Here is a 23,280-nt window from a genome sequence, read left to right on the forward strand (position 1 = left end):
TTTCCTCTCTCAAGATCCATAAAGGCACTAAAAACATATTTAAATCAGTTCATGTGAGTACAGTGGTTCAATATTAATATTATAAAGCAATGAGAATATTTTTGGTGCGCCAAAAAAAACAAAAAATGACTTTTCAACAATATAGTGATGGGCCGATTTCAAAACACTGCTTCGGAAGTTCGGAACTTTACGAATCGAATCAGTGATTATATATATAAAGCCACCACCCAGAACATTCTAGCAACTGCATAACAACCACCCAGAACACCCTAGCAACCACCTCAAGTACCCTAGCAACTGCATAGCAACACCGTGGCAACCACCCTGAGTACCTTTGCAATCGCATAGCAACACCTTAGCAACCACCCTGAGTACCCTAGTAACCGCATAGCAACACCCTAGCAACCACCCCAATCACCTTAGCAACCACATAGCAAGACCCCAGCAATCACCCCAAGTACCTTAGCAACCACATAGCAAAAACCTAGCAACCATATAAAACCCTTGCAACCACTCAGAGTACCCTAGCAACCACCTTGAGTATCCTATCTATCTATCTATCTATCTATCTATCTATTTGTCTACTAAACTAAAACTTAAACCTTCAGACTGAAATCATTCCAACTTCAAGCTTTTAAAACTACTTCAAAATTTCTGGCTAGGCTTTTCAAGACAACTTAAAGTTTGTCTACAAACTTTACTCATCCAGTTAAGAAATATTACAGGTGTAATATTAATCAAACATGTTATTTCAGGAATATTATTTTATTTGGTAATTAAATCATAGATAGTTGTGTCCTTGATTATTTCCATCATGTTAGCATTTTGTTAAATCCATTTAAATAACAAAAGCCATTTCCTTTATGACATCTCCCTCCAGGAAGTGACAACATTTTGGAGGGAAAACAACAAAAACAGTGAGTATTTTCCTGGTGTTTTCAATGGATTTGATGAATTCTGTGGTATTATTTTAATGATTTAAATTCAAGTTGACACCTCAATCCTTCCCTCAACAAAGGCAAAGTTTAGCTCTTTATTTGCATTCTGTGAGATTTCATCTTTTCTTCTATTTAAATAATAAATAAATAATGGGCGTTTATATAGTTTATTAAATTATATTATAAACTATTATTATTATTATAAACAGTCAGTTTTTGGATAAAAAGATTTCCATATAAGCATTTAAGATCTTTTGCGAATAATGGGCGGGCCTTTTTTCAACGACGTGTTGTGATTGGTCAGTTACAAGCCCGCTGCAGTTGTGTGGGCGGGCTCTGTGTTCAGAGGACGCGCTGTGATTGGTCAGCGTCTCCTGGTTACAAGCCCTCACTGAAGGCAACAACACACAGACGCTCTAGCAAACAGAAGGGCGATTTCAGCTGAGAAATGTCATGGACTGTAAGTTGACAGCTTTTATTGTCCAACTTGTTTATTTCAGGATGTTTATAAATGGATACCAGAGTGAATATGATGATTTTTGGCGTACAGTTTAATGGCGGAGAGGGTTTGTGTGTGCTGTTAGCAGAGAGGCTAGTTTTCATCATGTGAACATCTGTATAACATCTGATAAATCTGTATAGCTGATTTAAGTCTAGGTTAGCTTCTGGAATACAGTATTTGATTCAGGGTCCATAATAAGCTTTGGAATCTGGTAAAAAACAAAAGCTTTACATTGACAAAGCATTATTAAACATTACAGGTCTTTATATACACATACAGTACACACAATCAATAGAGGTACAGTATTTAAAGTCATATAGTGTTAATAATAGTAACTTTTCCATCTATGTAGTGTTAACTAGTGTCTTTTTTCTCTAGTATGGTTGAAATCTGTGCTGTTTGATTTCTTTTAGCAGTTTCTGCCTTATTGTTTACATATTATTTCCATACAGGAACACTGTACTAGAAATAATAAACTAAAACTAAAACCATTTAAAATAAATAAACGTTAACAGAAATAAAATACTGTTAACGTTTAATAAAATAATAATAAATAATAATAAAATAATAATAATAAAATAATATACAAAAAAAAAACTTATTTTATTTCAGCTAACTGTCAAGTCAGCATTTCTCATTTTCAATTAGTTTAACTTGATTTATTAAAATAACTAAAATAAAATAAAACTATATAGACATATTTAAAAAAAAAAAAAAAAAAAAAACTAATAAAAATGACAAAACTCACAACAAAATTGCTACAACTTTAGCTAAAATGAAAATGGATAAAAAGAAATGCAGCGGTTACCCCGGAAACAAATCAACTGTTCTTCTGAACAGTATCTAAAATGCTTCAAATAGCCATTTAGTTTTTTTGTATTCGCAATGATGTTCCAAATACTTAATACTTAAAGACTTAAAAGGCTATTTATTTTCAATAAATATGTTTTATTTTATTTTTATGTTCTGATAATTTGTTATTGTTCAGTAACACTTAGTGTTACTAAATCTCGATTAGTTAACATGTTAATTCATTATTACCAAACTGACAATGAAAAATACTTAATCCTAGTTAATGTTAATTTCTTAGTTAAAGTTTAATAACTAATGTAACTATTATTTAATGGACCTGAGCTAAAACTAACAATGATCAGTTGTATTTTTTAACTAACATAAACAGAAAATAATAACTTCTCTAACAAAACATTCTTAATCTTAGTTAATGCATTAACTAACATTAAATAATGAGACCTTATTGTAAAGTGTTACCTGTTGATCTTTATAATTCTTTTGCACTTTAATCTGTTTGAAACATTTTACTTCATATTTTTTTGTGTGTATTGCGTAGTTGTATTTAAATGTTCAGAGTTCTTTTTGTTATAAGAAAAAGATTTCTTAAGCCTGTTATATGACAACACTTTTTTGCATCTTGTATATATATTTTTTTTTGCATCATATATATATATAACAATAATAGTATTTCAGTGATGCTAAAATAATGCTGTTATTTCTGATTTATTTATAGTAATTTGTTCTCTGACAGTATGATCTAGATATTACGTTATATATTATGTTATTAAATTATAGTGCTATTGTGTCAGGCTGAGATCTTTTAATATGAGCCAATTTTGATGTGATGTACAAATGTGTTTCAATAAATAATAATAATAATTTAATTTCCTTTGAAAAGGTCAGTTACAAAACAAGGTATCTGAAATAAATTGTTATTGTAGCTTTCCTGCTCAAAATATATTATTTATGCTAAAAGCTCATGGTGATTCAGCACAAGTATGTTTGTTCAGATAGATCTGTTACAGTATGAGTACACTGACTTTACACTGCTGAATTGTGATTTGACGTGTCATGTGCAGTGGACAGCTGACAGAAACATACGAGATGCGTATTGAAATAATGTTCTTTTCAATCTAAAGCAAATCTCCTTGGTTTGTTGATTTAAATCTAATTTACACTTCATTTCCTTCTTTTCCCTGTCTTTTCCCTTCTTCTCTTCTTGCTTCACTCTCGTCTCTAGTGTCCAGATGCTGTGATTGAAAAACAGGGCAGATTCTGTAAGAGTCATCATCTGACTTTCTTCTTTCATGCCTGTCTCTCACATCTTTTCTCGCTGGTTGCATGAAACAACATGCAGTATGACTGTCATCAATTCATTGTTGCGGCGTGTAGTCATGGGTATATATATCAGTGTTTTGTTTAACATATAATTGTGGGTTTGCTTCCTCAAACACTGAAAAAATAATTTTCTTACTTAGTAGTTTTGTCTTGTTTTCCATTACAAATATTGAACAATTCTTACATCAATATAAGAAGAAAATGACTTAAGATATTAAGTCTTTTTTTTCTGAAAACTGTATCAAAATTGAGTGAGTTTATGCTTAAAAAGAAAAAAGTCTGCCAATATGGGGTAAGAAAAATATTTTTGAATAAGTTTGAATAAGGTTGATTTTTCTGAACTCACTGGCAGATATTTTTGGAAGCTTGTTTCCACCACTGAATAAAAAATACAAAAGGTAATTGCGACTTTTTATCTCACAATTCTGACTTTTTTCTCCTCGCAATTGCGAGTTAGAAAGTCAGAATTGTGATATAAACTCACAAATGCAAGTTATAAAGTCCAATTTTGAGGAAACAAAGACTGACTTTTTTCTCAGAATTGAAGTTTATCATGCAGTTCTGACTTTATAACTTGCAGTTGCGTGTTATAAAGTCAAATTTGCAAAATATAAATTTCAATTCTGAGGAAAAAGTCAGAATTGCGAGATATAAACTTGCAAAAAGTCAGAATTGCGACTATATCATGCAATTCAGACTTTTTTGCAAGTTTATATCTCACAATTCTGACTTTTTTATAAGTCAGAATTGCGACTATATCATGCAATTCTGACTTTATAACATGCAATTGCTTGTTTATATCTCACACTATTTAGAAAAGACGTCAGAATTAAGAGATATAAACTTGCACTTCTGAGAAAAAAGTCAGAATTGCAAAAAAAAAGTAAATTGCGTGATATAAGCTTGCACTTCTGAGAAAAAAAGTCAGAATTGCGAATATATCACGCAATTCTGACTTTATAACTCGCAATTATATAGATATTTGTTCTTATTTTAAGCCTAAACTCATTCATTTTGATCAATTTTTCAGAAAACAAAACTCAATATCTTAAGTCATTTTGCGTCTCAAGTAAATGTATCTTGATTTAAGAATGTTTAGATATATTTATAATGGAAAACAAGACAAAAATACTGTGGAAGAAAATCTTTTTTTGCAGTAAAAATACTAAAATAATCGTTAAAATGAAACCAGAATAATTCCCATCCCAACTCTCTTCTTTCTGTCTCTCTCTGTCTGTGCAGCTTTATATATCACAAGCTCTTTGATCATCAAGCGTGTCATATTTTGTTCGTTATCATCCGTTGAGTCCGACTGAGAGTTTGTGTGTCTGCAGGAGCTCAAGAGGAGCAGGGGAGGAAAACTGTCCTCCGCTGAGGAGAAGCTGGATGAATATTTAATCAACCTGCAGCACAAAAACAGGTTTGATGACACACCCGAACGCAAATGTACAAACACAGGTCAGATAACGCAAAAATAGGTTAACTGCATGAGCTCAGGTTGAGCGATATGGCTTTAATTACAAGCACAGCAGGAATCACACGCAGACGCCGCTCGTCCATGTGACGTTCTACAAGACTGGACGCGCTAATGGGCGGCTCTGATTGGCTGAAAACCTGCTGGAGTGAAACTCTAACTGGCCGTGGAAATTTGTAACGTTAAGTGACGTGTAGTCTTTGAACTCAGCTGCTCGTGAATATCTAACTGTCAGTGAAACAAAATCTTGCCTTTCTCCAGAACACACATGATTCAGAGAGCCCGATTCTCTGCTGGGCCACTTTCAGATCTCAGCATGTCTGAATGATAAAAATGTCTAATATTATTAGATTCATTACTAATATTGTTCTCTAATATTAAATCTACTAAAATGTAGGGCTGGGTTTTTCTGCTTGTCTAGTTTGGCCACTTACCTGCTTGATCTGCTGACATTTTCACTCGTCTCAACACCAAAAATGATACATTTAAATGTATCATTCTACATGCATTATTTAATGTTTAAAATGATTTAATTATTATTATATTTGTTCTTACATCTAATTTTTTCTCTCATATGTTAAGGGCTTTTACCTAGAAAATTTGCAACAATAGCTGTGAATTATGCGATTGTTTTAATTATACAGGAAATGTCTGACCAGCAGTAAATTCATAAAATCTTTTGCTGGAAAAATGATGGTATGCGTGACATTTCTGATTGGTATGTAATTTTTTAACAAAACCTCAACTATGTTTGTTTTTTGATGGTTTGATGGTTCTATTCAGGAAGGATGTCTTAAGTTGATCAAAAGTGGCAATAAGCCATTTGTAAAATTACTAAATTTTTCTATTTCAAATAAATGCTGTTCTTTTGAACTTTCTATTCATCAAAGAATCCTGAAAAAAATAAATATATCACAGTTTCCACAAAAATCTGATGCAGCACAACATTTTTTAACACTGATGATAATCAGAAATGTTTCTTGAGCAGCAAATCATCATATTAGTATGATTTCTGAAGGATCATGTGACTGAAAACTGGAGCAATGATGCTGAAAATTCAGCTTTGATCACAGAAATCAATTATATTTTACCATATATTCACATAGAAAACAGTTACTTGAAATTATAATAATATTTCACAATTTTACTGTTAATTGTACTGTATTTTGATCAATTACGTGAACATAAGAGACTTCTTTCAAAAACATTTTAAATAATCATATCAACCCCAAACTTTTGAATGGCAGTGTAGCTGCTAATTTAAAAACTTCACTTGACAGAACTCACAACCAGAAGTTTGTGAGACATAAAATCACATGCATGTCATCAAAAATGAAAGATTTATTGCTGATCCAATAGGGACAGTGACAGTAGATGGGTTAAATATAGTGTGAAATGCCTGAATAATTACATTAATAAACTTCAGTTTACTAGTGCTGTCTAAAGTACCAACTTCAGTACCAAGTCGGTATTGAAATTTAAAAAATGTGACTATAACAGCATTTCCCCGTAGCATTTTGAGCACTGTTGAGTGGATTCTGAAACACCTCTGATTGGCCATTGTGTTCACGCGCTCAACAGATATGTCTGTAATTGGCTACAATGATCAATTAACACAGAGTGAAGAGTTAAAATAGAATAATATTGTAGACCCATCAGACCTGACCAATTCGAAACAATGTCTAGGACACTAAAGCACACCCATTATTTAAGAACCCCTATTTTCCTGCTATTCTACCTTCTTCCACTCAATACATGTTGGACAGTCAGCCAGTGTCACTGTTTAATTTTCCCTCTCAGGGCGTTGAGAAGACTGCAGAGGAAGGACCCCCGGCAGGCGGAGTTGGAGCTTTTAGAGCAGGGTTTCAATCTGTACATCAACGGCGCTCATGTCAGCACCGCTAATGCGGCTCACAACAGCCGATCCAGCCGGAAAACTGCGCAGCCTCTAGAAGCGGCCCATCCGCCGACACAAAGAAACACACGCACTGCAGGTAAACACTCACCCAACGCTGATGTAAGAGCGGAGGCTTCCTGTGACCTGCCGATTGAGATAAAGTGTCCGTGCTCACACAGATTCCTCCAGAGAGAGTGCAGAGAAGTGTTCAGTAGACCAACAGAAACAGAGGAGCCACACGGCACCTGAGAAAACACAGAGACGGCGATGGGTGCAGGTGATGGCTTGATTAGTGCTGTTTACTGATGCATCACTATTAGTGATCTGAACAAACCTCAAACACTCATCCCACTCTAGATGTGCTACATGGACTTAGTTTTTTCCTTCGCTTTCCTGGCACTGCTTTTTAACTGCATGTACGTTACTATAGGAATCTGTCGACATCTGCACTGAGAAAGGAAGTAAAGTGAAGATTTCACCAGAGAATAGATACTCTGATGACTTTGAGCCGTACGAGAGCGTGGATATGGAGGTGAGGATATGTGTGTGTGCCTATGATTATTACAGTTTTCATCTCAGAAACAATGCTGCAGCCATAATTATAACTTCTAAGCTCCGACATGCAGCTCCTCCTTCAATATTCTGAGGTTAATTATGTAGTCAAATATTTTTCTGTCATTGTTGATGTTATTAATTATTTATTATTTCAAAGACATGAACAACTCGTAGTTTATAATAGTAGCCAAAAGTGATGTCTTGCCTAGGAAAATTGACATCTTCAGCCTTTATTCAAATATTATTATTATTAAATATTATTATAATATATTATTGTTAAAGGTTTTGCAAGCATGTTTGCGTAGTTTGGTGAATATTATTTTATTTGTGACAGTGCAATAAAACATGCCAAATTGGGCGGACATCATTTTCAGCCAGTCTATCATACAAAGAAATTATGAACACATGCAAAAATAAGAGAGAAATAAATATGAAATATTTCATTAATATGAAATATTAATATCTGATTATGTTGTAGTCAATGTATGCTTTTTCCTGTGAGCTTTTTTCTTTTTTTTTAAAAGTTTTTTTAGCTGTAGTTTTGTATATATATATATATATATATATATATATATATATATATATATATATATATATATATATACATACATACTTTAACCAAATTTAGTGTTTTGTTCTTCCCTCATATAAAAAAAAAAAATATAATATCCCCTTCAGACATCATTTTGGCCACTACAGCACAAATATGGTAGTTTTGCATTTGTAATCAACAAATATTGAGCATCTTAACAAATACTGTCACTGCATTGCATTGTGGGATTCAATGTGCTCTGGTACATTTTGGTTAAAGTAGTGCGTTATCCGGGTATTTTGTGCAAACAGAAAATTAGTGTACATTTTCCATTATACATAAAGCACAGTTCGGTCTTTCAAAAATATCAGGTCATATGCCATTCTGAATATTTTTCCATTTGTAAAAGCATTTTTCAGTTTCTAATGTTGTATTCACCCTGTGTTTCTCTGTCAGTCTGCTCATGAAAGCAGTAAAGTGTCACATTCGCTCGGTCAGAGGTCACGCGGTGAGCCGGAGCCTGTCGACAGAGTTCTTCTGAATGCTGACCAGGTCAAGGTCAGGAGCAGATGTCACACACTCAACCTTTGACCATATACACCTTTCTCTTAAAAGGATAGTTCACCCAAAAATGAATATTTTGTCATCATTGATATTGTTTTGTTGTGCTCTGTTTGTGTGTTTTAGGCGCTGCGGCGCAGTCTGGAGGTGAGCGTCCGCCGCAGCAGTCGAGACTCAGCCGGAGAGGAGTCGGAGGAGGAATGGATCGAGGAACAGATCGAGAGAGAGGAGAGCAGCGACAGCCTCCCTGACCTCACACTTCCTGTCCAACCCACAAGCCAGCCAATTAGCAAGCAGCTCGGGCATGGTGACCTCATCATGCTGGAATTTGGCCCCTCCTCACAAGGTAATGATTTCTGACAATGATCTCATAAAAATAAAAATGCACATGTAATTTTTCTTATATACTTTATATTACAGTGAAATAGTATTATTAAAACAGTAATTATATGTAATATTATAACAGTAATATATGTAATCACAATATTTTGGCCAAATGCAAAGCCCTACAAAGCCCCCCAATTTGTTTTTTACCCCCAAATTGTGCGGCCCTAGTTTTGTTCTTGATTCCTGATAGACCAGACAAGTGTCTAACCTCTCCTCAAGTGAACTAACCCTCAAAACGAAGTTGTTAACCCAGTGGAAATAGTCCATATTTTCAATGAGTTTTTGTGTGCAGGTGGACGAAAGATTGAACACTCTCTCTCAGCTAAAAGAAAGGACAACATGGAGTCGTTCATCCCTACCAAACCAGTCACCGTGAGGAGACCGTCTGAGAGAGCATGTGAAAGTAGACAGGCGATGTCACGTAAGCGCCACTCACACTTACTCATCAGTATATGCTTGCAAACATTAACAAATTATAGTGAAATATCAACATAAGGTGTGGGCCGCATTGCAGAAAACAGCTCCAAGACTGCAGACGAAGTCAGAGAAATTTAGATTAAATATAATTCGTTCAGTGATACAAATTATTAATAAAATATAATTTAAATTGACTATTTTATAAAAATATTAATGTGTATTTATTAAAATAGGGCTGCACAATTGAAAATGAAGACATTAAGATTTTTTTTATTAAAGTATTGCAGCATTAGTTTAATAACATGTTAATGCCTAACCGCTGGAGTCAATGCACAGAATATGAGTTGTTTTCATGTAGGGCCGTGCAGTCGTGTCGAGCGCCCCCTGTCTGCGGCTCGTAAGATGCAGGAGGAGAGAGATTCAGACGAGACGGCTGCCAGCGTGTTTCAGGCCCTGCAGAGAGAAAACACACCGCTGCAAACACACCGGCAGAAAGGACAGGAGAGGAGTGCGGCCCACACGATGGTAGAGCTTCACTCATAGCACATTACTCTAAAATGCCTCGTCATATTCAGATGTAAATGATAGATTATATAGCCTAATTAAGATGACAGTGTGAAATGTCTGTCTGCATGTTTTTAAGGAGGAGGAGGAGGAGGAAGATGATGATGATGACGATCAGTATCGGGTTACCAGAGCTATGCGGAGGATCGCTCTCATGGAACCCAGGTATACAGTCCTCAAGCATACATAACCGACATCAGTATTGTCAAACTAGTCAAGCTTTAAGTTAGTTAAGTTACTTTAAAGGTGCCCTAGAATTAAAAATTGAATTTACCTTGGCATAGTTGAATATCAAGAGTTCAGTACATGGAAATGACATACAGTGAGTCTCAAACACCATTGTTTCCTCATTCTTATGTAAATCTCATTTGTTTAAAAGACCTCCGGAAAACAGGCGAATCTCAACATAACACCGACTGTTATGTAACAGTCGGGATCATTAATATGTACGCCCCCAATATTTGCATATGCCAGCCCATGATCAAGGCATTACACAAGGGCAGCCAGTATTAACGTCTGGATCTGTGCACAGCTGAATCATCAGACTAGGTAAGCAAGCAAAGGACAACAGCGAAAAATGGCAGATGGAGCAATAATAACTGACATGATCCATGATAACATGATATTTTTAGTGATATTTGTCAATTGTCTTTCTAAATGTTTCGTTAGCATGTTGCTAATGTACTGTTAAATGTGGTTAAAGTTACCATCGTTTCTTACTGTATTCACGGAGACAAGACTGTCATTATTTTCATTTTTTAAACACTTGCAGTCTGTATAATTTTCTTTATAAATCTCTCCAACAGTGTGTAATGTTAGCTTTAGCCACGGAGCACAGCCTCAAACTCATTCAGAATCAAATGTAAACATCCAAACATCCAAACATCCAGTGGGCGCTGACACGTTACGCAATACGTCAAAAAAAAGTTTGGAGCCTGGGCATGCGCAGAAGGAATCGTCAGTGGAGCCCGGAGGCGGAGTCGCGGTATCAAACTCGTGCCCAGACGACTGCGTCATCATTCATGTATTTAAATAGACTATAAAAATTACACACAATTTAAAATTCTACCTATAAAATTAATAGGCTATTCTGTTTCTAGAGCAATAATATTTTTGAAACAGCAAATTCAGTAGATAAACTCAATATAATATGCCACTAGAAACAACTCTAAATCGTCAGAAACGGTCCTGCCATTTTAAATCAAGTTCAACTAACGTTACAGGGGATCGATTGCTGTAATTAGAGTAGGCTATCATTAGTTTTGTCCTGCTAATTATTATTTAATACCCATAAAAATAATAAGTAACTGCCAGATATCGATCACCTGCTTTTTCCCGACATGGTTAACATTAGGTGTGTTATCTTAACTAATAACATTTATTAATTAGCTTATAACGCCCACATTTAATGATACAGAAAGAAGTTCAGATCCTGTAGGTCGGTTAGTACAGTTTACTGCTGAACAGCTCATTTTGTTGGTGTTAAATAACAAAGAAATCCAAAATTAATACATCTTCAATCTCCCCTCGAAGCTCCGACAGTCCTCAGACAAGCTGTCAATCAACTGCGAATCATGATGACACGCCCCGTTTTTATAGCATCAAATTGCTAGCTAAAATCTAAATGATCACAAAAACGAACAATTGAATATATATCAGCGTGATAACAACTACCTTAAATGACCAAAACCATCTTTCAGAAAGTTTTATTTGAAGCAGAATTTATTTTTAAGTTTTCAATGAAGTCTCATTCGATGCATTGAGAGGGCGGGGTTTATGACCTGTACTGCATCCAGCCACCAGGGGGCGATCAAGGAGCCCGCAGCTTCACTTTTCAGGACGTATGAGACACACCCAGATTAGACATGTTGCATGACGAACACTTTGTAAAAATCCATTTTTGGGTTATATTAGCTGTGTGAACTTTGTTTATGCACTGAATTATAGTCGAGAGCTCCGGGGGCGGGGAGCACGAGATTTAAAGGGGCCACAGCCTGAATCGGCGCATATTTAATGATGCCCCAAAATAGGCAGTTAAAAAAATTTATAAAAAAAAATCTATGGGGTATTTTGAGCTGAAACTTCACAGACACATTCAGGGGACACCTTAGACTTATATTACATCTTTTAAAAAAACGTTCTACGGCACCTTTAAGTAACAAAATGCAGCTATAGTACTAATTTGAAATTATTTAGGGGGCAGTATCTGGTGGCATGATTAAAAATAGTCAGAGCATGGCATCTCAATATGTGTGTCTGACAACATTAAATTTAACTACCGTTCAAACGTTTGGTAAGATTTTTAATGTTTTTGAAAGAAGTCTCTTCTGCTCACCAAGGCTGCATTTATTTGATCAAAAATACAGTAAAAACTGTAATAAAGTGAAATATTATTACAATTTAAAACAACTGTTTTCTATTTTAATATATTTAAAATATATAATTTATTTCTATGATTCAAAGCTCAATTTTCAGCATCATTACTCCAGTGTCACATGGTTCTTCAAAAATCATTCTAATATGATGATATTTGCTGCTCAAGTACAGCATTTATTATAAATATAATCTTTTGTAACATTATAAATGTCTTTACTGTCACATTTGATCAATTTTCATCCCAAAAAAAATCTTACTGACCCCAAATATTTGAACAGTAGTTTTAATTTACAGTAAATACGACTAAAAACTGTGAAACACCATTATTTAACTAAGAACAGCAGAATGCAACTGGTTCTATTCTAAGAAAAAAACACTGCACACTTTATCTGTCTCTCAGGCAGCAGAAGTGTTTGTTAAAGGCTCTCGAGAGGATCGATGCTGACGATCAGTCTGATCTCACTGACAGCAGCAGCTTCACTCTCCCTGTGAGTATATCTGGTATCTGATTTAATATCTCAATATTTAATATATGGACCATGGTAATTGTTCTACCTGCTCTAACCAGCTTGACCAAGATGGACTACCTACCTAGGGCTGTTAACGCATGCAAAATTCAAAATCCTTAACTCGTTATTAACGTAATTTCCGTCAGGCAGTTATATGATCTTAGAATTCCAGGCTTATCACATCAGAGATGGCAGAGATTCGCAAATACGGTTTTCAGTGAAGTGTTTATTCCAGTGTGTGTTTCTCTTTAAAACACGAGCTCTGTCATATTCTGTCATTGTTTCTGAAGAGTGCGTGCCCTCAGGCATCTTACTGTGTGAAATACAGACTGAACAGAACGTCAAAACAACATGTATGGACAGATGATACACAAACTACAATTCTTGGCTGGATAAAGCAAACCAGTGTCTTGCTAGTAAAGTTTTGATGGATTGGATTGTAATCAAGGTAAAGAAGATTATAGTGATGTACAGGAATCATACAGTAAACATTTGACTTGTTTAAACTGTAAACAAGCTGTTTGCTGTTGCACTGGGAAAAAAAACAATTGTTACAAATTATATACAAATTGTTAAGTGCTAAATCAACAATAGTTTAAAAAAATGACCACTTATTGCTTTATACTAAATGAACACACAATTAGCATTTAAAATTATATTTACTTAAACATACCAATATAAAAACATGAGGCACAAAAATATGAAAAATATACAAAAAGTGCAATCTTCCTGTTAGATATAATGAAAGCATTCACAGGTGTGTCGAAGAATGAAACTCCAGCGTTTTGAGTAGTAATTGAGTCTTAAGTTGAGTTTGAATTGTACGTTCTTTATTTCCATGACAGCAGAAGGACGTATCTCTGCAGGTGACGCCCACTCTTTATGTTACCATGGAGATCTTGTCCAACTGGGGTCACCCGGGTCAGGTCGGGCTCACAGAAGTTCAGTTCTTCTGCCCACAAAACCAAAAACTCTACGTGTCGCCGCATGACCTGGACATTCGAAACACAGACCAGCCTGGAAATCTCGCCTCCTTTGTCAACGGGAAAACTAAAGTGAGGATTTATGTACTTTACTACTGTAGCCCACTACTTAATAATAATTGATGCAAGAAATTAACATTAAGTATTCTGTACCTGTTCTGTGTGCATTTAGACCACAAAAGAGCGTCACATGTGGACGTGTCCATTCCACCCGCCGGTCCAGCTGTATTTTATCATCAGGAATGTGGAACGTTCTCCAGACTTCAACATCTCTCGGATCAAAATTTGGAATTATAACCACAGCATTAATGTAAGTACAGCTGAAAGTACAAACACCCAGAGCAGGACGATAAAACATTGGAACAGAAAGCAAGAGCAGCACTTCCTTCAATCCAAAGATCAATTCAGTCTTTATCAGCAAGAATGTTTGCTGACATTCTGCACTTAGAAAACACACGGTCAACACATCAGCGAGCCAGCTAGTGTTCATTTCCTCAGCCATTTTGTAATTTAGTTTTAGTCTTGTGTCAAATGTACTCTTTAGTTTTTGTCATATTCAGTCAACCTTGTTCTATTTTTATTTAGTCAAGTTTTATTTGACTAAATGTCTGGCCATTTTAATCACTATTATTTTGTTCAAAATTATAATAATTGTTGTTGTATTAGAGGTTTGTTCAAATAACTAATCCTAAATATTAGACTTTGGCACATTCATCCACCCATTCAACCATTCATCCATCCATTCAACCATTCATCCATCCATCCATTCATCCATTCATCCAACCATTCATCCATCCATTCATCCATCCATTCAACCATTCATCCATCCATTCATTCAACCATTCATCCACCCATCCATCCATCCATCCATCCATCCACCCATCCATCCATTCATCCATTCATCCAACCATTCATCCATCCATTCATCCATCCATTCATCCATCCATTCATCCACCCATTCAACCATTCATCCATCCATTCATTCAACCATTCATCCACCCATCCATCCATCCATCCATCCATCCACCCATCCATCCATTCATCCACCCATTCAACCATTCATCAATCCATTCATCCACCCATTCAACCATTCATCCACCCATTCATCCACCCATCCATCCATTCATCCACCCATTCAACCATTCATCAATCCATTCATCCACACATTCAACCATTCATCCATCCATTCATCCACCCATTCATCCATTCATCCACCCACCCATCCATCCATTCATCCACCCATTCAACCATTCATCCATCCATTCATCCACCCATTCAACCATTCATCCATCCATTCATCCACCCATTCAACCATTCATCCATCCATTCATTCATCCATTCATCCACCCATCCATCCATCCATTCATCCACCCATTCAACCATTCATCAATCCATTCATCCACCCATTCAACCATTCATCCATCCATTCATCCACCCATTCATCCATTCATCCATTCATCCACCCATCCATCCATTCATCCACCCATTCAACCATTCATCCATCCATTCATCCACCCATTCAACCATTCATCCATCCATTCATCCACCCATTCATCCATCCATTCATTCAACCATTCATCCATTCATCCACCATCCATCCATCCATCCACCCATTCATCCATTCATTCATCCATCCATTCATCCACCCATTCAACCATTCATCCATCCATTCATCCATCCATTCATCCACCCATTCAACCATTCATCCATCCATTCATTCAACCATTCATCCATCCATTCATTCAACCATTCATCCATTCATCCATCCATTCAACCATTCATCCACCCATTCAACCATTCATCCATCCATTCATTCAACCATTCATCCATTCATCCACCCATTCAACCATTCATCCGTTCATCCATCCATTCATTCAACCATTCATCCATTCATCCACCCATTCAACCATTCATCCATCCATTCATCCACCTGTTCATCCACCCATCCATCGATCCGTCCATTCATCCATCCATTCATCCATTCATCCACCCATTCAACCATTCATCCATCCATTCATCCACCTATTCATCCACCCATCCATCCATCCATCCATCCATCCATCCATCCATCCATCCATCCATCCATCCATCCACCCATCCATCCAGCCAAATGAGGGCGTTTGAGAGAGAAACCTAGGAAGGAACCAAGAAAACCTTGTCAAAAGCATGCTAAGGTGTTCTGAGTGCTTGTTAAGATGTTGCTATGCAGTTGCTAAGGTGTTACTAGGGTGTTCTGGATGATTGTTTACTGGTCTGAGTCAAAAGAGTCTTTCATTGTGTGTCTGTGTGATTTTTTTTTTAACCATTTTATTGTTCAACAAATAATGAAGATTTATTGTGTTTTGTTGTACTATTGTAAGATATTAATTTGTACACACACACAAAAAAGAGTGTGTGAGTGTGTATGTGTGTGTGTGTATGTAGAACAGTTGGAGATTAGCCTTAGGGATTAGCTGAGTTTAGCTCCCCCACACCAGTGTTCCGTCAGTCTGATCAGATCACTGCACACGTCTCCGGCACAGAAATGAAGCTTCAGTATCTCTTTTCATGTTAAATGATGTACAGATCCCCAGAGACTCAACGGTAGGGTGTGACTTGTGTCCTTGTGTGAGAATGTGTGAGTGTTGTTGTCATATTCCTGATGTATAGATGCTCTTCCTGGATCTCTTTAATTTCCTTCCTAGTCTACAGTATTTTGTGTTCTTTAGTGTTCGCTAAGTCAACCATCACTATTACTATCACTTATAGCTAGAGCATCCATCCATCCATCCATCCATCCATCCGTCCATCCATCCACATTATTAAAGTCTAAAAAACATGTGGAATGCATTTTCTTCCCCAGTAATGGAGTGAATATTGTGATAATTATCTATAAATTATATGCACTCACATTTAGCAATCCATTTGAACATTCATGTGTTTTCCCAACAGGATCTGGACGTGGGCGCTCGGCATGTTCGCTTATATGTGAACAGCACTCTGGTTTTCGAGGGTCAGTTGGAGAAGGGTTGTGGTAACCAGGTCTTTGACTACAGCACCTCCATTGAACTCCAGGAACCACATCTCCCAGAGTGCACCTCTCCAAGCCCTGTCTCCTCAGGACACAGTCTGCAAGACTGCAGCCCACATGACCATGAGCCTCAGGAGTCAAATGCTGATTTCCCAATAGTAGAATCAAGCCAGGACAAATCAGACAGTGCCACTAACCTAGTTAACCCTGGCAGCTGTGCGGCGGCAATGCAAAGAGACTCTCTAGAAAGAGACTCGCCCCCTTTAGATCTCTCTTTACGCTCTGACCGGAAGGCCAGGCTTCCACATGTGGAGGCGATGAAGACGGTGACCACGCAGCCGTCCTCCAGTCGGATCCCACATTGGCTCCAGCCTGCGAATCGGAGCACAACGGATGAAGCCGCAGGGTCTCAGGAGCGAGAGCGACCTCCGTGGCTCCAACAGCAGAGTATATCCGAACACAAATCCAAACACTCAGTGCTACCTGAAATCTCGTGCAACCCTGTGCGTGCCTGCAAAGAGGCCTCGAGCCACAAGGGGACGCAGAGGACAGAGTCCGGTGAATTCAGCTCTGATTCGTTGGATTTGGACCCCGATTTGGGGCTGAATTATAGGTTAATGGCCAAACATGAGAGGGACCTGAGCATGGAGACAGAACAAGAATCACACTTGGAGCAACACTTGAGTGATCGGTTGGACCAGGATTTGGATCTGTGGGATGAGCAGTTTGCGAGGGCGGAGCGGCCCATCAGTGGCAGGAGAGGTTCAGCACGATCTATAAACAAAACGCAGCCGGACCGCAGCAGCAAATTCACCACAACAGGTGCATTTCTCAAACTACACCAAAGCTACATCCGTATTTGCATTAGTCGCCTAGAGTAGTATGCAAGATTAGGGTTTGTGCATGCATTGACTGGTGGATGGGTTTGTGGGCTGGACGCTAAATTTATAATTGATAAAATAAATCTGCAATATTGATAATACAATTTTGAGTCATCTTTAGCCTATATATGCATCACTAAAAATATTGCATGCAAGTCGGAGCGTCTCGGAGTGAATAAGCGGTGCAGTTTCGTCTACTAAACGCATCGAATACACACTAAAATTCAAAGGTCTTCCCAACAAACTTCCAAAATAAAAGTCTGCTTAATTATACCTTTAAGTACTGAGTAAAAATAATTAACTGCATGTACTTAATATAGGTTTAGGGCTAATTATGCACAATTTCTAGTTATTACTACAATAACTACAGGTAACGTGTAACAATGACACTAACATACTGTTATCGAATATCATTCAACCAAGATATTTTTTTCATCCATTTTATTTTCATCCATTTTAATTTATACAGTATGCAAGTTCTGTTGTGCAGCACCTTATTTGACAGAAAAATGCAGTTTTGTTTTGAATGAATTATTATATCATCATTGAAATTGAAGTTTTATGACTTAATTTTATTTTTGATGATGAATTTGTATTAAATCATAAAACAGAATTTTGGGGGGTGGGGCCTAAGTTAAAACGTAGCTATTCTGTTGTGTTTTTGTTATTTCATTAATTATTGAGCTCTAACAATGTGGAATGCATTTTCTTCCCCAGTAATTGTACGAAATTAACATTGTGATAACTATCAATAACTAATGATATGGGGAAAAAATATTGATATTGATATTTTGTAGACAAATGTCGAGGAATGTGAGTTAGAAGCTTCTACAGCTATATATATATATATATATATATATATATATATATATATATATATATATATATATATATATATATATATATATATATATATATATATATATATATATATATATTAAACTGGTTTTATGGTGCACTTTATTCCAAAGATGAAAATGTTTATTTTTGTAATGTTTGTAAATTCCACCCTTTAAATATATGTATTTTTGTTGAATATCATGTTTCACTTGGAAGTATGTCAGAAAACTAAAGTAACAGTGCATACTAGAAATGTGCAAATTGGGATGCAGCCAATCATAACTTCCTCATGGATTTATGCACCTTTTTATGGCTAATGATTAGTCTTTCTGTACATTTATGACTGTTTTTTGTTCATCTGTTTGTTCTTGTTGCCGTAGAGGAAAGCGGCCCAGCATCCGGCCGTAACAGAAGACTCAAACCTCATTGGTGCGAACCGGATGACCCGTTAATGGAATCCTGGGACTCGTTAACAAAGTTTAACCAGTGTCAGCGAGGGCGAATCTCCAACATGGGGTTGGAGGGCGATATTTTTGATGAGTTTGTTCAGCGTCAGTCCCGCCCGACACCTGTTTCCACCCGACGCTCCTCTGCACCAGCACAGCCTGATTTTGACGACCCTGAAGATGACCCTCGTGACCCTGATGAGGATTTTGAGATCCCGGTTCTCCCGCAAGGTCGCCACCTCGTCGTTAACATCCTGTCCACGTGGGGCGACCGTCACTACGTCGGCCTCAACGGTATCGAGATCTTTTCCTCCACCGGTGAGCCGGTTAAACCGGTCCACATCACTGCCGACCCGCCTGATATCAATATCCTGCCGGCCTACGGGAAAGACCCGCGGGTCGTTATCAACCTGATAGATGGCGTACACCGGACACAGGACGACATGCACCTCTGGCTGGCTCCGTTCACCCCGGGCCGCAGGCACATTATCTCTGTGGATCTGGGAGTTAGATGTTGCCTGGCAATGATCCGTGTTTGGAATTACAACAAGTCCAGGATACACTCGTTCAGAGGAGCAAGAGAAATGGAAATGTTTCTTGATGGACGTTGCATTTTCCGAGGGGAGATCGCCAAAGCTTCTGGAACGCTCTCAGGAGGTATGGACAAAAAGATAATTAAAAGCAAAATGTTTGCAGATGAATTGCATTCCTGTAGCTCAAACAGAGGATTTGGCACTAGGAACAACAAGGCCATGGGTTCAATTCCCAGAGAACGCATGAGCTGGTAAAATGAATATTTTGAAAATAAATGCATGTAGTCACTCGGTGTGCAAGCATATGCTTCTAACATTATTTATATATTTCTAATCTTGTGTCACCATTGCCCTACGCAAAGTCCAAGCCTTTCAAGTCCATTCCTGATGTAATGCCAAATTTAGCATTTTAATGAATAGTATTTTTTACTATTTTGTCTTAGAGTTATAATAGAGTTATACTTCTAATTTGGCTGTTTAAAGTATCATATGGTGAGATCAGTATCGTGACATGAGTGTATTGTTTCACCCCTAATAAATGTAACCATGAACTTCATCCTGGTTTTGTTTTCTTCAGCACTGGATCAGTTCGGAGATACTATCCTGTTCACCACGGATGATGACATCCTGGAGGCCATGGCACAGTTTGATGACACATTTGGGGGTGAGATGGAGATGGGCGGGCCGAGCGTCGAAGAAGAGGAGCTGCAGCGGCCACGAACGGCTGACGGTGAAGGAGAGGAGAGACCCTTCACACAGGCCGGGTTCAGGAAGGAGGATACGCCGGTGTGTATCATATTGCTACTGTTCAAAAGTTTGGAGTCTTTTTTTTAAAGAAATTAATACTTTTGGATGCATTAAATCGATCAAAGGTGACAGTAAAGACATTTATAATGTTACAAAAGGTTTCTATTTCAAATAAATACTGTTCTTTTGAAATTTCTATTCATCAAAGAATCTTGAAGAAAAATGATAATAATCAGAAGTGTTTCTTGAGCATCAAATCATCATATTAGAATGATTTCTGAAGGATCATGTGACACTGAAGACTGGAGTAATGATGCTGAAAATTCAGCTTTGATCACAGGAATAAATTACATTTTACAATATATTCACACAGAAAACAGTTATTTTATATTGTAATAATATTTCACAATAGTACAGTTTTTACTGTATTTTTGATCAAATTAATGCAGCCTTTGGTGAGCAGAAGAGAGTATTTTCATAAACATTAAAAAATCTTACTGACCCCAAACATTTGAACAATGGAGTATACAGTAACATTTATTGAAACCAAACTGTAAAAATGGCTTCTTTATGAAGTTTTATCATAACCACATGTGCTCATTAACTTGAGACCACCCAAATTTACATATCCACACTTACTCTGAAACTCACTATAATTTTACTGTAAAAAAAAAAAAAAAAAAAAAAATCTGTAATAATTTCACATTCTAAGAGGTTAGTGTGTCAAAAAGATCTTTTATAAGTGTGCCTTCAAGATGCAATAATTTTTCCAGAACATCTGTGGAAAATCCATCAAAATTACAATTAAGCCTAACTGAGGTTATTTACAAATAGAAGTTTTGAAGGTACAGAAGCAAAAACAACCTTATCCTAAGAGTCAGAGACAGGAATGGCCTTGGTCATGAAGGTGCAATTGTTTGAGTTGCATGAATACCAAATACATGACATTATGAATGGAGAAAATAAAATGTAGTATAAAAATAAAATAAATACTGTTTTAAATGCAGAATATATAAATGACACCTTTAACATTTCAATTGTATTTCGCTTCAGATGGATCTGGACCACATCCCCGCAGCTGAACCATGTGCTGATGCTGCAGAGCAGACAACTGGACTTTACACTGGCAGCGGTGAGTGAGCATCAGTGAATCACTATAATAAAGCATGAAATCCCACACACAATGGCCTTCGAGAAAAAATCTTCAAAAGTCTTTATTCAGGGGCCATAAAAATACAGAAGTGCTCAGTGCACAGACAAAACATTTTTGACATCACATCATTACCAGTGTCTACGTATAGATTATGCATCTGATCTCATTTATAGATCTTTTACCACACTATTCTAAAACACATTTACCATTATTCTTTTGATTTTTAAATGACATTTTATTTGTCTACATATTGAAGTCAATCAAAACATGAACAATCATATAATAAATACATATGAATGTAAAAATATAAAAATAATATATATATATATATATATATATATATATATAAACACAGTCAAACCAAAAATTATATCAGACGTTTTTATATTTTTTTATATATTTTTACTAGTAAGTGCAGGACACTATAGTTCATTTATGTAAGTGAGGATAGAAAAATAAAGTAAACTGTGACATATTATACCCAAAACTTCTTCATTCAGTGGACTACCAGTAAAATTGATAAAAATTTGGAACCAAAAATTATTCAGACACTTTGACCTGACCATGTTTTAAGTGTTATCTGACATAATTAAGATTAATGTTTTCTGACACAGGTTAACTCTGAGATCTTGTCATATTTTATTACCATTTTTTAAACTAAAGTGAAGAAACTGAATGAATGAATGAAATGTTCAAGGTGTCTGAATAAATTTTGGTTTGACTGTGTGTGTATATATATATATATATATATATATATATATATATAATCCTCAAAATTAATTAAATGTATGTATGCATACACAAATTTAAAGAAAAATATGTATTTCAAAGTACATATAAAACATTAAAAGTCCCCTCACACTTATAAAAGTACCTTTGCTTTATATATAATATACAGTAATTCAAAAAAACAAGATCAGAAGCATGATTAGTTAAAGAGTGTACATAAAAAATCATAAAAGGTTTCTCAAAACATCACAAAATAAGTCACAAAAATCAGTAAATGAGTAAAGATCTGTAGGTTAACAAACATAATTTTCCCAATACTGTTTGAAGTATATTTTTCATGATCTAGCTGGTGTGCCGTTGTTTATTTTCTGCAATTATGTCATGTAAAGCAGCTTTGGAATGATATGTATTGTGAAAATCGTTGTACAAATAAATGTGAATGGAGTCCTAATACTTTGATGTGTTTGTAGTTCTGCAGGTGAATCTGATGTCGTCGTGGGGTGACCCTCACTATGTGGGATTGACGGGGTTAGAGGTCGTTGGGAAGGGCGGTCAGAGTATCGCTCTCGATGTCTCTATGGTAACAGCATCACCCCGTGACCTCAATGACCTCCCTGAGTACTGCAATGACCTTCGAACTCTGGACAAGTCAGTGAATCCGCCCTTTCTCTCGCAGATGCGTTCTGTATATCACAATTAAATTGGAAAGTAATTGTGGGTGATTTAAACCCTTTTTTCCCTCTCTCTCAGGTTGTTTGATGGGATGAATATCACGACCGATGATAAACACATGTGGCTGATTCCCTTCACATCCGGCTCTGATCACACGCTCACCGTGAGGTTTGATCAGCCACAGACGATCGCCGGATTCAGAATATGGAACTACAACAAATCGCCCGAAGACTCTTACAGAGGGGTGAGAATAAAATCTGGGATTTGTTATTCAAGCAAGAAATGTGCAATTCAAGACTGTTTCAGCAGCTGCTAGTCTTTTTAAAGGATCCCTATTATGTTATTTTAAAAGTTCCTAATTTTGTTTTGGAGGTCTTACTGTGAGAAAGTATGTCAAACACATATACAGAGGAGTCTGAGGCCACTTTTAATTACAAAAGCATA

At 36.5% G+C, this 23,280-nt stretch overlaps 1 protein-coding gene across 4 annotated transcripts in view; it reads left to right on the top strand.

Moving 5' to 3' along the window:
• The first annotated feature begins 1,292 nt into the window (after positions 1 to 1,292).
• LOC125257440 (katanin-interacting protein) overlaps positions 1,293 to 23,280 on the top strand; it is a 28,171-nt gene continuing 6,183 nt past the window's right edge. The window contains exons 1-19 of one of the 4 annotated variants that reach the window (XM_048173786.1): positions 1,293 to 1,398; positions 4,905 to 4,990; positions 6,845 to 7,038; positions 7,121 to 7,218; positions 7,372 to 7,473; positions 8,485 to 8,586; positions 8,716 to 8,935; positions 9,269 to 9,397; positions 9,752 to 9,918; positions 10,037 to 10,122; positions 12,734 to 12,821; positions 13,688 to 13,897; positions 13,998 to 14,135; positions 16,757 to 17,657; positions 18,937 to 19,659; positions 20,113 to 20,321; positions 21,336 to 21,414; positions 22,635 to 22,812; positions 22,915 to 23,080. In XM_048173786.1, the coding sequence (XP_048029743.1) occupies positions 1,387 to 1,398; positions 4,905 to 4,990; positions 6,845 to 7,038; positions 7,121 to 7,218; positions 7,372 to 7,473; positions 8,485 to 8,586; positions 8,716 to 8,935; positions 9,269 to 9,397; positions 9,752 to 9,918; positions 10,037 to 10,122; positions 12,734 to 12,821; positions 13,688 to 13,897; positions 13,998 to 14,135; positions 16,757 to 17,657; positions 18,937 to 19,659; positions 20,113 to 20,321; positions 21,336 to 21,414; positions 22,635 to 22,812; positions 22,915 to 23,080 (3,888 nt within the window). In that variant the 5' untranslated portion in view covers positions 1,293 to 1,386. The remainder of the gene's footprint in view (positions 1,399 to 4,904; positions 4,991 to 6,844; positions 7,039 to 7,120; positions 7,219 to 7,371; positions 7,474 to 8,484; positions 8,587 to 8,715; positions 8,936 to 9,268; positions 9,398 to 9,751; positions 9,919 to 10,036; positions 10,123 to 12,733; positions 12,822 to 13,687; positions 13,898 to 13,997; positions 14,136 to 16,756; positions 17,658 to 18,936; positions 19,660 to 20,112; positions 20,322 to 21,335; positions 21,415 to 22,634; positions 22,813 to 22,914; positions 23,081 to 23,280) is intronic. The other 3 variants (XM_048173789.1, XM_048173787.1, XM_048173788.1) reach the window with 3 other exon arrangements.

This window comes from Megalobrama amblycephala, linkage group LG22 (assembly GCF_018812025.1).
Source record: "Megalobrama amblycephala isolate DHTTF-2021 linkage group LG22, ASM1881202v1, whole genome shotgun sequence".
NCBI classification, from domain to species: Eukaryota; Metazoa; Chordata; class Actinopteri; order Cypriniformes; family Xenocyprididae; genus Megalobrama; species Megalobrama amblycephala.